The 18,625-nt window shown below is 40.7% G+C and overlaps 1 protein-coding gene across 26 annotated transcripts in view; it reads left to right on the top strand.

The window, feature by feature from the left end:
- Positions 1–18,625, top strand: part of LOC117163530 (pleckstrin homology domain-containing family G member 5) — an 83,031-nt gene that overhangs the window by 32,322 nt on the left and 32,084 nt on the right. The window contains exon 2 of one of the 26 annotated variants that reach the window (XM_076623992.1): positions 905–3,309. The exons of the other annotated variants lie outside the window; for them this stretch is intronic. Coding sequence (XP_076480107.1) covers positions 3,265–3,309 — 45 coding nt within the window. The 5' untranslated portion in view covers positions 905–3,264. The remainder of the gene's footprint in view (positions 1–904; positions 3,310–18,625) is intronic. 26 annotated transcript variants of the gene reach the window in all.

Genomic DNA, 18,625 nt, shown 5'->3' with positions numbered 1-18,625 from the left:
CGAGTTTATGCAGAACCACGAGCATTGTATATACGATGCATACGTACATATTTGCAAGGCCGCGTGTATGCATCTTAAAATGTTGGGAAAAATTACTTGGTCGATTTATTTTTCCACGCGGCTTCACTTCAATCATACTCGCGAGCTGCACGAATCGCTGAATCGATGTGATACACGACGATCGGATCGTTTCATCCAACGGAATTTATTCTTCGCTTACGTTCGGTTTATTCGCCGCGCTACATATTATTTGCACGTAGATTGTTCGATAACGCGAAAAGGAAGATTTGAATTTCATCAGAATTCTCAGACGTCTTCTTTTCCAAAGCGAAATAAAATTTTTATGCATAAGATGACGGAAGTATTCGGTTACTTGAAGACATCTTCTATGAATGTATTATATGTTCTATACAAAATATTTTGAAATTTATTGGCATTGTAAAAAGATACGACCGCTATTATCGAGGAGCACGCGAGAATTTTCATTTCTTGATTTCGAACAACTCGTCTAATTCGCTAAATAAAAGTTTCCTGAAAATAGGTAGGAAATCTATAAGGCGTGTAACTTCTTCTCCTTCGTAAACATAAGAGCAAATTTTTAATTCAACGTACGAGCACGCGATTCTTGAAGAGTCCAGGCTGAACGCGAATGCAGCTTTCTGAATAATTAAAAGGATGGGAGGGTTTCCTTGAAAGTCGTTGCGCTTTAAGGTAGTTTTACTTTCAGGTCAACAACTCGTCGCGACACGTGTCTCGGTTCGCTAAGCGCGCAGGTGTATTAACAAGTTTTTCGCGGACAGCTTCTCAGAGACTCGATTTTCCAGACAGATATTTCTACGAAGCGAGATTTCACCGTGTCCGCAAACAGGGCAATTTTCATTCACTAGATTCGTTAATTACACAGATGCCAGACAACGCAAACTGCCACGCGTCGCTCGCGAAGGTTAATACCGACTCATCCCCCAAGATCTGCAAACGCGAGAACGACGTTGCGTTATTGGATCAACGTCACAGTTAACAAACATTGACTAGACATTCACGAAGAAAGGATCCACCGTATTTTCACCAAAAAAAAAAGAAAAAAAAACGAAACATCGACTTACTTTTAAATAAGGATCGTCCTAAGCAAGCAATATAAAACTATATAAGACGCTATATAAAAATCTATACAAAGGAAGTTAAGAAACATCATTCGTTGAAAGCTGCATAATCCCTGCTACGATACTTAGGAGAAGAAAAGAGAAAGGAGAGTCCTGCTTTTAAGGAGTATTTGCCACGATTCCGCCAAGTTTTTCATTAAAAGTTAATTACGAAAGGGACAGTCGTTCCAGACGTAGCCCGTAAAAACGGTCGACCTTCAATTTTGCAGAAGTTAGGAACCACCGAAAGATTGGAAGATTTTAAAGTCGTTTCGAAGAAACGAGGAGATCGCGGTCACTCCCGCGCGTCATTTAACCTACGATTTCAAAAGACCTATCTAAAGTTTCGCCGGCACTCGCGCGCAGAAAGTTTATAACGCCGAATTCATTGTGATCCGAGGCAACAGTCGAACAATCGAACTGCCGGAACCATAGCGAACGGCGTTCGTAACGAGTACCTCGTGGACCTGGAAAGCGGAAAAAAGCAGCCACGACTCGATTGACGAAAAACTCGATGAATTCGACGACCTGAACTGGTGTCACAACCACCTGGACGCATTCACCGCGACGAACTTGCTGTTCCTAGGATCCATTGTGCTCTCAGTCAATTTCAGCGACATTCAAAGGCTCTGCCGCCTTCTGGGGTACTGCTTTTCGATGACGATCGAACGATTGACATTAGGCAAATGGTGTTAGCACCCGTGAGACGTATTTCGTGCGTTCTCGTGTGGAAAAGTCGACTCGAGTGTGTAACTGTGGCGCGCTCGATACAACGTCCCGTTGAAACGTGACTCTCCATGCAATCAACTTGCAAGCCGAAGTACGTGGCTAAGGTATCAATAGAGCCGATAGCTAACGCGGAAAGCGGCCTCGAGATCTTCCCCGATGAAAGAAAGTTTTCGCGACGACTGTGAATTCTTGGTTTTATTTCGAGCCGTTACTTCCTTGAAATTTATCGGAGTTCATTAACAGAGACGAGTGATACTTCGCGATCCGAATCGAAGTTTCCGAAGACAATAACAAATCGGGTTTGCCAGGCGCAAGCGGTGCCCTAGAAAGGTATAGAAACCTACCGGAGTATAATTTCCAATACTACATCGATTGGTCCGATTACACAGTAACAGCTTGAAGACATTCTGAACTGGAACAACGAACACGAGCTTCTGACACCGTCCATCAAGCGGATTATCCGTTAGAAAGATCGACGTTAATGGTCTTCAAGGCTCGAAACAGCAGCGAGAGAGATTTCCAAATTTATCTGATCTTTGAGTTGGAACAACGAACAGACTTCTGGCACTGTCGATCAGACGGATTATCGATCACGAATTACCTACGTTAAAAGTCTCAAAGATTTCAAGCGACATCCAAAGGAGCTTCCAAATTTGTCTTTTCCTTAAAAGAGAATTTTCTAACGATACTAAACGATACTGTTCGACCCAAGAATTTCAAAGATCTCCACCACTATAACAAATACTAATTTTGACACCCGGTTTGTTGGTACTCATCAATCATCACCATAAACTGGAGCATCAAGGAAGCCCTCTACTTCATCGGCCAACTGGGCCAAAGCGCGGAAACGCCGAAGCAGAGGAGCCCGGACGAAGAGCCCAAAAAGCAGCAGAGGAGTGCCCTGCGGAACCTGGTTCGTAGATTGAGCATTAGCAGCGGAATCGGACGATACGCGATTGGTTCGTTCGGTCAGGGTGGGGCAACCGGGCCCAGCGGTGGCGGGCCCGTGGAGAGGTTCGCCGGTGCTGAGGGTACGGAGGCCGTGAACGGTTGCCCGGGTGGTTCGCAGCCGGTGGCGGGGCCTGGAGTAAGCGGCACGGTGTCCGCATCGGCCGCGAGGGACGGTCGCGGTGTCCTAAGTCGGCGGTCGAGTCGCGAGCAAAGCCCCGCGAAGTCATCGGAGGGCCAGGATGCGCCCACCCACGGGGGCGGGGGTGGTGGCGGTGCCGGGAGCGCATCCGGTGCTGGCGCAACCGGTTCCGGACAGGATTGGCGAAGGCTAGTGGGCAGCATCAGGCGCAAAGTGCGCCGGAAGACCGGTCAGGGCAGCGCCAGCATCTCCGAGGCCGCGCTGCACGAAACCAACCGCAACCAGGATGACTTTCTCAAGGCCACCATGAGAATCTTTCTGGTGGTGTCGCCACCGATGGGACGAGTTCAGGTATCGTAACCATCGATCTTCTGACCAATTGGATTTTGCGAGTGTGTGAGGAGGGAAAGTTTTCTTTAGAGAGTTGAATGGAGTTGCAGGAATTTTTAGTTTGATGGATTTGTATCAAGGAAAGGGAGATGTTTGGGTTGGACAATTATGTATTTGGAATAGGGGACGTCTCATTGAAGTTGACGAGCTTAAAATAAATGTATACCGAGATCAACGTACTGATTAATTTTTCTCGACACGAATGACAAAGATCGGCCCCTATTCTGAATAATTACACGGAATTATTAAGGAATTATAAGGAAACACGAGGTACAAGGTTTCTTGAGTTTGGAATGGTACATTCGAAACATTCTTAACAAGTCCACTGTCCTGTGAGTCATTTGTTTATCCTTGCTTATACCTGTGTAATTGAATTACAAAATTGACAAAAAGCCAAGAAGAATTGACTGCGGAGAGGTTCACGTTTAAAAGTCCTTAATTTCTTTTCTCCGCTTAATGAAAAATACCGGCACATCGTACAAGCAATAGAGAAAGGTGGATTTCACTGAGCATTTTATCCCTGCGCGCGACGTACAAATGGTGATCGCTTAAAGCTCCCGGACAGTGAACGTGTTAAAACGACACTTCTCTTCAGAGTTGCTACAGTCACGAAGAATAGCCCTAAATCCTACTCTTTCCCTTTCACTCTCTCTCTCTCTCTCTCTCTCTCCCTCTCTCTGTATTTTTGCGCGATATTGAACGTAGTTGGCGTACTTTCAGCGCCATCACGAGTCACGTCGCCAGCGGCGGTGCTCAGATAAAGTCGAAACGCGGAATTTAATAATACCGCTGGATATTAATTCGTTACGCCGCCGGTTATTAGCAGATAAAGCGTTACCAGCTGGCACGCGCGTTCCGACCCGAAATAGACGCTATGAAAGCTAAGGATTCTCGAAACTTTCCGCGGCAGTGATCCAACTGACGACCTAGTTTCGCGCGAGCCGCACGGAAGTCTGCCCACTTCCACCTGATTAGTGGCAGAGATAATTGCCTTGAGAAATCGTGATCGAAATGGGACCGTTTTTCGATCGAGCCCGCGACTCGAACAGCCATAAACTCATCGACCGCCTCGTTAATCGTTCGAATCCATTATCAGAACCGTAATCGAGTTCCTCCCGTTTCCTTATACAACGTGCAAGCACGAAGATCCGGCATGAGTAGCAATAGAACAAAGATTACAGTGTGTGCCATTACAGCTTTCGGATCGTAGTGCTTGAAAAGGCCATTTGAAAGTTACACGAAAATGGCTGATAAGGACTGGTTATAAAAGAGCAAACAGTCTGAAGATATTAGCTTGAATTTGTTCTACCACGTAGTAGGTTGATTTTGTAGAATTGGTACGCAGCTTTTGGTTATACGTGTGACATCGATCTGAACGTAAAAGGCAAAATACACTACAAGAATATACCTATATTAAATAGACGATAAGTAGAGTTTTGTTGATTTTCCATTATTCATGTCGTTTTATATTGAAATAGAGGAATTTCAAGATGGCATCGGAGAAAAACTGACGAAAGAACTTATCAGGTTACAAATTTACATGAATATCCGCAGACTAGAAGGGAAGATCGGATCCTCAGTGAACGCGTTAATCGTGTCAGACTAGAAAATCAGCAGCACGCGGATAACAACACTGTTGCTTACGGTATAACCTATCCCAGGGATAAAGCATCCAGTAAGATCGATGGTACGTAGAACCAGGTGCTCCTCGCTGTTCATTTCAAGAATATCGAAAGGAATATTTTACCACGGCGTTAACATAAACAAAACAGTCTCCATACATTTTTTACGACTATGTTGTAGAGTGTTACGAAACAATTTGATGTATCGTATCATCATCACGATGCTACTCGTGGCATGTATAAAGTAGTGTCGCGAAGCAATTTCAAGCAGCCGCAACTATGTATGTTGAAATTTCAAAGCTCTCCGACTCGTTCTTCAACGTTACAACGATATCTTAATGCTTCACGCGACACTTCGAAACTTACTGAAGTAATTTTCCAACCTTTTTTTTTTTGGTGAAATTTATTCACAGTTTTTAGAATTTATAACCTAAGTTCTTTGCCTTTAAGAAGTTCCCTTGCCAGCGTCGTTTCTCATCGAAATCGCTTTCCACCATTTCACGAGACACTTCACGGACTCGTAGCTGAATCGTAAAGTACATCGATCGTTATCCAAACGATTTACAAGTTTCAAGCTGAGAAAAGCGATTATCCACATAACGAACAATTAGAACGTTATCGAGGTGTTTAGTTGAGAGGCGTGTAATTAAGTAAACAGGATCGGTATCGAGCAGGTGGTACACCGTAGATTGAAGATCTGAAAACCGTTTATCCATTACTCGAATTGATCGACCTGTCGATTAGAATATCCGCGTCGGAAATACCGAGCAACAAAGATTATCCTTATCCACGTTTATTATTTTCATCCCTTTAAAGAATCCCCTTTTGCCCAGAGAATTCACGAAAACGAATAAAAGTTCCAAGAATGAACGTTATTTGTCTTCGAATACATCACGCGTTGTGTCCGGGTAATAGGTGCGTCATCAATCATTCCGATTCTGAATTTATTTCGGGAAATGATCACTTCAACGTCATGGAAAATTGTAGGCATCTATCGCGTTAAGTCTCAAGAGGGGACGTTGTCGTCCCCTCTTGAGATTTTACTTCTTGTTTGTTGCTTTTCACTTTTGTTTCTTCCTTCTAAGTTCAATTTTACAGGCAGTAAATCACATATGAAAGTATCCGAACATTTGTACATACCTTTTATAAACATATTATATGTGTTTGTATTTGTATTATTTGTTGCACGTATTCAAATACTTTCGTGAGTCAGTGTATTATAATTATATCGTGTTACAGCAAAGTATTGTTCGAATAACTTCCCCGACAAATATTTAAACAAACTTCCGAGTATGTACGTACAATTATTAATAAGCGAAGTGACTCGTCAATGGTACAATTCCCTTGGTCCAAATCCATACAGCCGTTATCGATTCCAAGTGAAAAATGAATGAGACAGGTGATATGAGCTGCGGTCCTTCGCTGAATACGACGATGATCGTTTATCGGTTTGTACAAAGTTGCAAAGTGAAGGTGTAAACTAAAATTTTTAACTATGATTTATCGCGTTTCGAGCGGAAACCGAAGATGGTGTATACGAGTACATTAAAAACACACCGATCTATAAGTCACTGTCAAACGTTATCGGGTTCTTTGCACACACCGTTGAATTTTTTATAAGCTCTATACAGGAAACTTTGACTTTATTCAATTCTAACAGACGCATTAAAAATCCATCCATAGAAGTAAGCTCCCCCTTGAGAAAAGGGCAAATCGCACAATTCCTGCTATTGACGCATACGTCGCCTTCTCATAATTATTTAAATCTTACTCGACAAATCCTCTGGTAATAACCGGAGACAACCGCCTTTTCGTTTCTTGTTCGTTCTAATAAAAAGATTTAAAAATATAAAGAAAATTACAATGCTATTAGATGTTTCACTTTGGCAACATGTTCAGAATTTTCATTTCGAAGTTTTGTAAAATCTATCGACAGAAATATCCAATTTACCTACCGTCGGACGCAACGTTGACTCGTTCCACTTGGGATTATCTTCATCGTGTATCGAAATTACTGTCGGTTGGCTAGCATAATCGTCTCGATTGCATCGCGGAGCATGTACCAAAACGTTGCGTCAGCCGTGAAATTCTCGAACGAGTATTCGCGTATTGCCCCATTCGCAATAAACCATCCACCACCGACAAACAGTTGAAAGAATTATTACCCCTGGCCTGGCACTTAACGTTCCTAATGCGCCAATGAAATTCCAAATTACATAACCGATGGAGCTGCTCTTTGTGGCATAAAGAAAATTTATGGAGTCGTCTCTGCGATTATGACCGGTCGTTTTATGCGCTCCAGAAGAAGCCTCCGCTCAAGCCAGCTCCCTCACCCCGCGTCGAAATACTTTATAGCCAAGCACCAGCTGCGCCGGATGTACGCTGAACTTGGCTAATTCCTATTATCATTGGCTCCCTCGGTTTCCATGATTCCCGAGGATCGACCATAAGCGAACCTATAGTTTGCGTAGTACACAAGTACATATTGGTCGTTGGTTTCCCTCGCACTCGAGATTGCCATGTTCTCTGTATTGATTCCGCCGTCGACGTGGTTCCTTTTATTTCAATTCCCGTCCTTTATCCCGAGCTTTTGTGAACTTTTATAGTAATCAAAATACCGTCAACGGTATAGCTAGAGCTACCTACCTTTTTGTCGCGAGCAAATACGTATTTGCTGGACGTTGTTATTTAATTACGGTTTAATATTGTCTTTAATCCGAATCCGATTTCGATATGTAAAATGACGTTTATAGCGTTCACGGCCGCTTGGTTTTAAACAATCGAGCGTCCGATTTCATTCAGTGAAAGCACGTTTCAACCGTACGGAAGGAGTTCTGAAAATTCGCGCGGGCGATGATTCTGCAATACGGGATAGGAAACATGGGTGATGTCGTGACACCACGGGGATGAGTAATTTTCGGTTGGATGCGTTTGAGAACATGATACCGGGAATCGGCTATAGTTAGAATTCCTGGACGTATATCTGTATTTACAAGAAACGAGGCTGCAATGCAAATATCCAACTAAACTAATTTCACCCTAAGCGAAACTTATCCCGTCTGCGAAATTATTTCTCTTTTCTCGCCACGGATTCCTAACGCGACCAACGACGAGGACGTGAGATTTATTAACACCGAAGTCACTTCGATCCAGCTTTAATTAAAGACCAAGTGCGTCTTGGTAAAATAATTGATCTCTTAATTACCATAATTGCATGTTCTGCCCTGACGTTTCTACGCATAAGCTACATGGCCATTAGAGTTTACGTCTCGCTATATTCAATCCATTTCTAAAATATATTTCCAGGACAACGTGTGTTTTTTGATAAATTACCAATTATCTCTTCTTACCAATGGTCATTCGAATAAATGCGAATTCTAGGATTTATCAAATGAGTCGTATCATATTTTCTACAATTATCTGTCATTATATGAGTCATGGATAGAGATGTGTATTATAAAGGAAATTCTTCTATTAGGAAAACAGTCTTTAGTATGAAATAAGAAAAATAAGATTATCTTTGACTTCAGGATTAAATCTATCGAGAGAGTTAATGACAAATGATAGTGTACACGCAGTAATTATACCAGATTAACAGATATAACTTCAAACGAAATTGACCACTTTTGGAATTCTTAACGTATTCCCCTTTCCTCTTTTTCTTTGAGCAACCACACCACGCCATTTATATGCACTGAAAAGCGCCCTTTGTCTCTTTCACTTTTGCCGTGCCATTTTCCGAGCGACTATACCCGGTTCGTTTCCTATCTTACAGCCGCTTAAAATTACGGTACTATATAATGAATAATTCTATCATCTAAAACAGACCTCAAACAGATTCATCGATATATTAAAATACAAACTATAACTGCAAAAGTATCTGATAGTTCTGACATCTGAGAATTCTCCTCGGGTATAATTTTATCAAAACACTCCAGTTTCTGATATTTTAACTCTACGAAACTCCATCGTGAACGATATTACTAACGAAATACATCGCTCAGTCAACTGTCACAATCAAAACAAGGAGGCAGAAGAGAAGTGGGAAATCCCGAAATAAACTTAAACAAGACTATCTTCGAAATAACGAATTTGGTAAGCGATCCACTTCGATAACCACGGATTCCTCGAGTGGACAGTAGCAAAGGGTAGTGGAAAGTCGGTTCGATAAACAGTGACCGCAGGAAACAGATTGAAATTCCGACAGAGTCGCGCTTATGAATCATTCATTCCGTTGGGCGATCGTGGCTCGCGTAGGCGTCGGTATTTATCCCTGAAATCGATCAGAGAGAAAATCGACGATGCCGAGGTTGGAAAGGATCAAAAGGATTTCAATAGCGGCAGCAAGGAGGATCCGAACTCGCTCATTTCGGTTATGAAGTCTCCGAACGAACGATGCCAGGGATAATCTTTGGCTGGGTTCCAACCATCTTGAGCATCGACGAAAGCACTGCCAGCTTCTCCCGTCGTGGCTTCCAGACTGCCTCTCCATCGGTGTCAAACCTTATCGGCCGTGCCAGCGTACTTTTCTACGCCCCTGAGGAAATACTTCACTACTGTCGAAAGATATCAGATACGTGTACCTAACGGCCATACGTTTCAGATTTAGTATAGGAAATGGATACGAACGTGTTATCATAGAAATGATTCTTGCACGTTGAACGATATTCGAATTCATAGGATTTCATACCGATTCGATGATCTGAAATCAGTTAAAGCTTTAGATGAATATTTTGAAATCTCAAATTATGCTTCGCATAATACGTTTCAAAGATTCGAAGTGAAGATGCGAAGGTTAACTTCATTTTTCCGATAAAGATATCCATTAAGAAATGGATACTCTCTTTGATTCTCCATATAAAAATATCAAAGTATTTGTATCTCGAAAACGTTAATATAAAGGATCCTTTGACTTCCTGCTCCTAAAGTTTAGCGTATATCTTAATGCTCTCTTTGATTCTGTATAAAGGAAAAAAGAGGAATATCAAAGTACCCATACCCTTGTATGCCTCAAAAACATTAATTTAGAAGATCCCTTGATTCGAAGTTTAAAAAAATTCGGCATACGGTAGACAAGAACAGACGCAAAGTAGTACTCGAGTATAACTTTATTTTTTCGCGTGTACATTGAAATTTTCGAAATTCAGTATGATTGCACGGTAAGTCTTTGAGCGAAAGGATAAAAATCCGAAGTACGGGTACAAAGAACGAAAATGTGCATCAAAGTATTTATTGATCAACGCTGAAAACACTGCAAATGAAAGAGGAACAACAAGAACCGGCTGATTAAGCGAAATTCGACTGTTCCGCCAAGCGGCGGCTTCCTACTTTAAATGCATTCAGGTTACTGGCACTATACGTCCACTACGAAGGCAACGTGTAACTGAATTTTCAATTAGAGTGTACGTGAACGGCAATGAAAATGATCCTATAAAACATGAGCCGATCGTACGAAACCGACGAGAACCGCAGGTATCGAAACTACAGGCTGGTTCTTTGAAATTTCATGATCTCGTCGCTCAGTATCTCTGCGGTTCGCCTTTTAATAACTCGAAGACAATATAGGCGAGCCACGATGTATCGATAATCCAATTCCCAATGTCCACATAGATCGTGCTCGCGTATAAGGTAGCGACGAAATATCGGCACGATTTAGGGAAGTCATTATCGGCGTATACAGCGTTTTAATGCGATTTCACCGTAGCCTGCGCGACAGCCTCGCGAACGAATTCGTAGCGCGGCGGCCGTCATTGATTAAATCGCCGTGAAATAATTCGCCGTTGTTCCTCATGATATCAAATCGAAACGGCGTGTCCTGTTTCGGTTTCGAGGAAGCGATTCTACTCCGCCATCGGCCGTGTAATTGTCCCGAGTCTCGTGGGTGGCCATTCTCCGAAAGACAATGCGGGAACGTGCGGGGATTCGCTGGGATTAATCGATTAATTACTCTACAACCTCCTACAGCTGATCTCAATATAGAATAGAGTTGGTTGCGACTTCTTGCCATTTCCTGTGATTTATTTTACATTTCATTCTGTACGCACAGTGGTTCAAAGAGCTTATTGCCTATTTACTATGGAATTTACAATGGGATATATTTATTTATTTACTATAGAAAATTATCTCACGATATATATATCGCGTTTGTAAAGTTTTTGCTATAAGGAAGCTTATTTTTCAATCCTTTGTTGTATATATAAATATTATATAAATATAAATGTAATATAAATGTGTGTATGTGTGTGTGTGTGTGTATGTGTGTGTAGGTGGGTTATTACAACCATCCAACAAGACAGTCCCGTAAATTCATTTAGACAATTGCACGTAATTACCGCTATTAATTAAACAGCGAGCGTTGCCTGGGATTGCGCGTTAATTAATGTTCTACACGGTGTTTCGTCGCAGGTGCGCAACTTTGATATCGTAACATACGACATAACTATTTAATTCATTCTGCGTTTATGTAAAATTCATAAAATTCATATCACGATCCTACCCTTCAAGCCTTTGTAACAGAATTTCGGAAGGAATCAAATGCCAAAAAGATCGCGCGCAAGGAATTCTCACTGCAATTTCGTGGCTATCGATAATTTTGTGGAACAATCGTTTGCGAATTCGCGGTATGGAGAAAGCGGACACCTGACCACAAACTGCGCTTCGCAGCTGTCTCTCTCGAGCGATCTTTTATTTTCAACTCCGCCATTCGGCGAAGGTTTGCGTTTCTATTGGCGTCGATTGACGTACTCGTTAAATCTCGCTTTAATGCCACTCTCGTATCCGAAATTTTCAACGGGACCCAAGTTTCACAATCGAATCGTGTTGAGCTTCCCGATGCGAGAAGTATCGGAATCGAATAATTTTGAAATCATAGTCGAATATCACTGCTGGAAAGAAACTTTGCTAACTCCCCATGGCATTGAAAGTTGAAAAAGGCCGATCTCTTATATAGCCGCGCTCTCGGCTACTTGAAATGGCCATCGAGGTATTTAAGAACGAAAGGAAACTTTGTTATTCGAGAAGAAAAGTTGCCTGGAACATTCTTCGCATGAAAAACTTAGATCGATGTTAGCCGCCTGCGGGAAATCAATTAACACGAGATCCAATAAACTTTCTCAAGATTCTCCAATATATCCTATAAAGCTGTACATCCCTCCTCTTTTTACCTTTCCTTTTCATTTATAGCATAAATAAGTATACACCTAAATTCGTGGTAGAAAAAAGAAAGAAACGTCGAAAACTCTATCTGGGGAGATTCTATCACAGACAAGTTTGGAAACTCGATTTTCTCAGAAACGAGGCCTCCGCCGTAGTTTCATTATCCCCGGCTCTCTACTTATTTTAAGTGATAGAATCTGCCATAGAGTTTCTGACTTTGCTCGTACCGCGAATTCAGGATCACGGGGTATTTTAATCGTCGGCAGCTATAATGTTAAATAGCTGTAGCTGGAAGTCGTTAAACGATAAGAGCGTAGCCTCTATGAATATTTACCGTCGGTCGGTTCTATATCAGGCTCGCGATCTACCCACTTCTTCCAGCGATCCATCGGTCTCTCGGGAAATATTTAGCGACGAAAGTTTCAAATTCCTGGCGGAGTCGATAATTCTTAAACGGCAGGCAGTGTTGGCCGGTTACAAGGTGTTACAAGGCAGTCTTGAATCGTGGCCAAGTATCATTAATCAAAGGCGTCAGCTACTTCGTTATTCGCCGGAACTTGAGCCAGGAAGGTATCGATGAAAGCCACCTAACTCGATCATCGATCGGCTCAATTCAACGAATCGAAGAAAAAATCTGTTCTTCCGAAAGGCATCGGCGTGCCACCATGGGATGAAACAGTAGATCTGAAATATAAAATCTTAGCTTCGGGAAATCATATTCATATTCATATTCAGAATTTCAGAGAAATATCGGTTTGCTCGCGATTAATTGTCGAGCGAAATCAAGTTCATGTATTGTTTCGCGCAACTTTCTGCTCGATTTGTTATGACACGAGGAGGTGGATGCCGGAAATAGGAAGGGGAATGAGAATAAATTCGGTCAAGGGTGGCCTTATTGCCTATGCCGTAGAAGAGGACAAGCACAGGGAAGGTCTCTCCGAGGAAACATCGATATGAATCGTTTTTGCGAAACAACCGAGTCGCTCGAGGGGAAAGCTCAATGTATTGAGCAAATGTTCCTCGACGGATCGAGCAGGTACGTCGGTTTGAACATTTGACGTGTAGCTTTCATTGGAGAAAGTTCGACAGATTTCAGCAACGAGAACAATCAGAAATGGTCGATCGCGAGCTTGTTTATTTAACGAGACGACCTCTGCCAGACGATGCTGTTCGGAAAAATTTTTGTGTTTGCATCCTTGAAGTACGTACACTCGAGAATTTAAAAATTGCCACGATGAATCAGATTTCTGAATATTTTTATGAACATCGTATAGTATCTGACGAAAGCGTTCGAACGTCAGATCTTCGCAAATCTCAAGAGGATTATCAACGTTTTGCTTTACGTTCGAAAGCAAAAGAACTGGCATTATTTACCACCGAGGTTATTCCCAATACTATCTTCAAAGAATATTTCAGAGAATTATATCGTTGTTTGAAAACGTATCGTAGAAATCTAGAAGTATTCATTTTAATATATTCGATACGCGCATATCAATTTGAAGCATCGTTTTAAATACAGCATATAACGCGAAAACGATTTGTACAAGCAGCTCATCAATTATTGTAAAATGCATCATAGAAATTTAGAGATATCCATTCAAAGACAATCAATATGTATATCTGAATTTGGAGTATCGTTTTAAAAACAACAATCTGCAAAGCAATCTGTATAAGCACTTTTGCGTGGATATCGACTTGCAAACGAGATACTTCTGCAGAGCTTCGAAATATGAACATTTATGCAGCACTGTTCGTTATCGACGTTGTCCGAGCGACGATTGTTTCTTTTTTTTTTTTTTTTTTGCGACAGCGTAGTCGCGTATAACGGGGGGCTTTTGGGAGGAATAATTAAGTCACATTCACAGCTGGACTTTCCCGTTTCTCCCTCAACGAACCGGCTATCCTGTCGAGAAGTTACTAGGCCGTGAAACTTTCGACTCTTCCGTTGAAACGACGAGCTCGTAAATTTGAAACTTTTGCAGGGGTAACCTTCGTGCTCGATACTTTACTTCCCTTCCCTTCGTTTTATGGCGATCACGATTATTGAATGTTTAATGTAAGCACGACGGAAAAGGTTTAACTCCCCGTAAACCTTCGTTACCTGTCATGTTCAATATGTTTCTCGTTTATGAAAGTGCTCCAGGCACTTTTTAATACTTGTTTTTAATAATGCTGAAAAAACGATCTTTTTTAACACTTACTTAATACTTTATTATTAATACTTGTTTTTAACGGTTCTTAGAGAACGACGTACGGATATTGGCTTCCAGATAGGTTTTTATCAGTTAAATATAAAGTATTAATAAAAGTATTAATTAATATTTAACAATAAGATGCAGATGAGATACAACAATCCTTAAAACTCTCGTTTATCGAGTTTCCAATGGCCCACTCAAAGTTCTAATTGATCAACTGCTTAAATCTATATATATTGCAAAAAAGTGACTAATTCATTACTTTCACGACGTAGGCATGCTATAAGAAAAGATTTTTGGAAATACGTATCCTAAAGGGACAAAGGGATAACCTTTTTTTTATATGACATCTATATTCAACTAGTTGTTGAATTTAAGAACGTAAAATTCGGCGAACAAACTCCTCATTAAAAATAAACAAACACGTGTTGGGGCGTTTTTCCAAGTTCAACCCTTATGGGGGTGGAAAAAAGTTGCGCTGTTTTTCTCAAAGGACGATCGTATCTCTTTGCCCATTGAAGCTGGAGATTTGAAATCAGGCAAACAAATTCCTCATTAAAAATAGACAGGCACGTGTTTAAACGTCTTCCAACATTCAACTCCTAAAGGGTGTTCAAACAGTGGGTGGTAGACATAAATTCAAATACTGTGCGGGCGAAACCGCGAGCGAGCGGCTAGTTAAGAAGTAAAGAAGAATAAGTTGAACGCTAGAATTTCTTAAGAGTACTCTTGGAGCTTTGGATTATTTGTGTTGAACGAATAAATTCATGGAATCAAATCGTTTCTCGAGAGGTTCGTTAATAATCATAAAATTTAGAAAAATCAAAGCTGATCACTTTGGCTTCTGAAATACACTTGGCTCTTGATCTCTCGATGATTCATAGAAAAGTATCTCACCTTTTTATTACACCGCACTCTCAAAGACGTCGCTATCATATGTCGGTTATACACGTTTATGTTTCAACTGACAGAGATAGAGAGAGAGAGGCTGTAAACCTACAAAATAAAATAGATGTTTCTTTGGAGCAGTAAAACCACGGAAGAGCAAATACGTAGAATATAAAATATAGGATCCAAAGGAACTGCAAACGATAATATCCCGGAGTGTCCTGGATTCCTTCAATGGCCACGTTCCATTGTCCCAGAAAGAGAAGAGGGTGGACTTTTCGATCTCCTCCCTCGTTCTAGTCGGTTATAGCATCCGGTCGAAAGTGACTGGCCAGGCAAGCCACTATTTGCGTAGACACAGTCAAGATTGATTCGTCATCTGGAGGGTTTCTCGACTCTTTCGTTCGTAGCTTCGGTGGCGATCGAATATCGCAAACGACGAGAAGGGGAGGAAGAAAAAGTACAAAGGGGATGTAGCGCCATTGTCGTCCTCGTCATCTTCTTTTCTTCAGGCTTAGGATGTTTAACCAGATTACGCTATATTGACGTATCCTTCAGCGCCAATCTTGGCCGATTCGAGGGCGCGGAAGATAAACGAGGGACGGTTATGGAACGTGGGGAACGATGAAAAATATTCTTTTCCACCCCATCGTATGCCCACGGTCAATTGCGGTTCAACCTTGTATTAACTAATCCCTTCACGTATCGCTCGCAATTATCGAGATGTAATTTCGACAATGTAAAACGTCTTCGTTTATCTCGGAGTCTTCAATTGAGCGATAAAAGCACGACCGGGTAATGTCCGATTCTCTCCGGTCTGTGAAAAAGCGAATTGTCTGGTTTGATAATGTAGTAAGATGGGATTGTTTCAAGTTTTTTAAAGATTCAATCTTGAAGTTCCAACAGAATAATTAAACTCGTTGTATGTTATGAATAGACAAAAGTGTAAAATTGCTCAGAACGCACGTAATATGAAATATATATAAAGTGTGCAAAGTATAGTGATTTCTACAGTAAGGATATATTGGTAGTAAAAGAATTTTTTACCGGGACTCTATTTGTTTAATTATATTCTGAAAATTACGAATATGCGTAAAATCCCACGGCACAGTTGCGAAACACCATTTGCATAATATAATAACAAAGGAGTGAAAAAATATTGTTAATAGCGAAAACGAGGAAATGATTGAAATGGCATGAAAAATATAATGGACCCTTTATGATAATAAACTCGTAATATTGTTTCGCGAAAAGTAGCGATAAATTGACTGACACCGCTATAATTCTCAATCCTCCGGTATTTGCATATACATCATTATTCTGATAGCTTGGAGTAATCAGAGAAATTCGAACGCAGATTAAAATTAAAAAATCTCTCTTACTGACAGACTGTACTTCGATATTTTATCGATATTTATCGACGGGATATTTCTACTGTAAATAATGAGTTTGTTTAAATTAATTAATCAGTCGATATATTAACATGAAAATATAAGCATATATTAATAAACTGCGATCATTATTTCCCTATTTATCCATCATTATTCAAATTATTAGGCGGTTCGGAAAATTCCTGTCGTTTCTGGCAATCAATTGTGCTGCTTCATATTTCATGCAAGAGGGTTGCGTATATTGAATATTTGTCAAATAATGAAATACAACATTGAAATAAATTAGTTGTAAAGTATAATAGATAAGCAGAAACAGCCAGAAATTTTCAATATAGAAGACATTGTTTTTTGATAAAACAATGTTACGTTAAGAGTATTGTATTTTAATCGGATTTTTATTCTATCGCACCTAATGCTATCATCCAAATCCCGTTTAGTTGGATTTCCACAAAATTTTCTGATACCACGAAACTGAATATGCTATTAGAATTATAACGTACTGAATTTTAAAATTGCTTTTCCGTAAAAAATACAAAAATGTGATAATTCTTCTGCATCTTCGTGCGATCAAAATGATATATCTCGAGTTTACACGTTGCAATTTTATTGTTTCACATAAAACAACAATTAACACACTCCATAGTACTTAGAAATATTAATAATCGAAATGCCGAGATTACCGTACGACATAAAGTTGCCGGATCTCGATAGCAGCTGTCAGGAGATTAGGATTTAATCAAATTGTTGGCTCGGTGTGCCTCTTTAAGCTCCGTAATATTCCTGTCTAGTGCCTTGTAGAACCATTCGGGACCCTGTAATTGTATCTTCATACCCTCTTGCAAAAATAATCAGCAGAAAAGTCACTGGGAACATGATGCTAAGACCAACACGGAGTAACTTGGAATTCTTGAAACGTTCGAAGCGTGATATGTAGACTACGGATTTTTATGCATTTATTTAAAAATGTACAGATGTACGGGGAGCTCGTAATACGCAAAAGTATACAAAATATCTAGAGCATACTTTTTACAATATCGAATAAATAAGACAGTCTTCTGCTTAAGTTCCATCTTTTTAATTATATTCGTAAAAATACCAATTTGCATAAAATATACGCCGTCTGATGACAAGTAGAATTCTAAGAAAAGTCGAAGAAAGTTACAGAAGCCCCGTATTTTCCGTGAAAGTTAATGAAAATTCTGGCCTCTCCGCAAAATTGGCACGACCGGAGAGCTAAGAAACTTGGAAGTCTGGCTGCTCTGCGCGACACGAGAAGCCGCATTGTGCTTTCCCGGCATTGTCTGTGGATGCAGCGTCGGCGGAGTGGTTGTTCGCAGGTCAGCGAGTGATAGAAGTCTTGCAGAAGGAAGAGCAGCACGATAAAATACCACGTGACTACTTAATGTCAACCGTTATCGTTAAAACAGCAAAACGTTAATGACGCGAGACTGCCCTTCAATTCCGCGTGGCCCGTTTTTCTTTTGTCCCGTGTTGTTTTTTCTTGCTAAGTGACACGAAAAGAAACAAAGAAACCAAGCGACGTGTTTTCCGATAAACACGACGTACAAGCGAAACAACGATCGACATCGAAATTGTTAAACGAATAAAAACTGCGCTGGCGAGAATGAAGACAGTAAAATTTAATTGACAAGAACAGTAGTAACCATTATGGCGAATTTATAAACTCGTTACACGTTATTGGTTATAGTGCCCCGGTGGTTGGATCTGGCTAGTCACCACGCCGCTCCATAAGTGGTATAAATCAACATGCGATTACGTAGTAAGAAAGGACTATTAGCTGTTTACTCGTTACGACAGTGGTAGGAGAGGTAGGAGAAGAACGTTTACACTCGAAGGACTTTAAGCTTCAGAATACTCCTCTACTACCGCAAACTTGGCCGTAATTAAATGACACGGTTGTACTGTGGATATACTGCCATCAGTTTCCTAGTAATACCGTTTTACCAATAATCTATCGAATGAATAGTTATCGATTGAAATCGATTATACGGATAAAGGCTTAAAT

Source organism: Bombus vancouverensis, chromosome 13 (assembly GCF_051014615.1).
Source record: "Bombus vancouverensis nearcticus chromosome 13, iyBomVanc1_principal, whole genome shotgun sequence".
In the NCBI taxonomy this organism is placed as follows: domain Eukaryota; kingdom Metazoa; phylum Arthropoda; class Insecta; order Hymenoptera; family Apidae; genus Bombus; species Bombus vancouverensis.
Note: the sequence above shows the minus strand (reverse complement) of the source record. Positions and strands in the feature narration are given on the sequence as shown.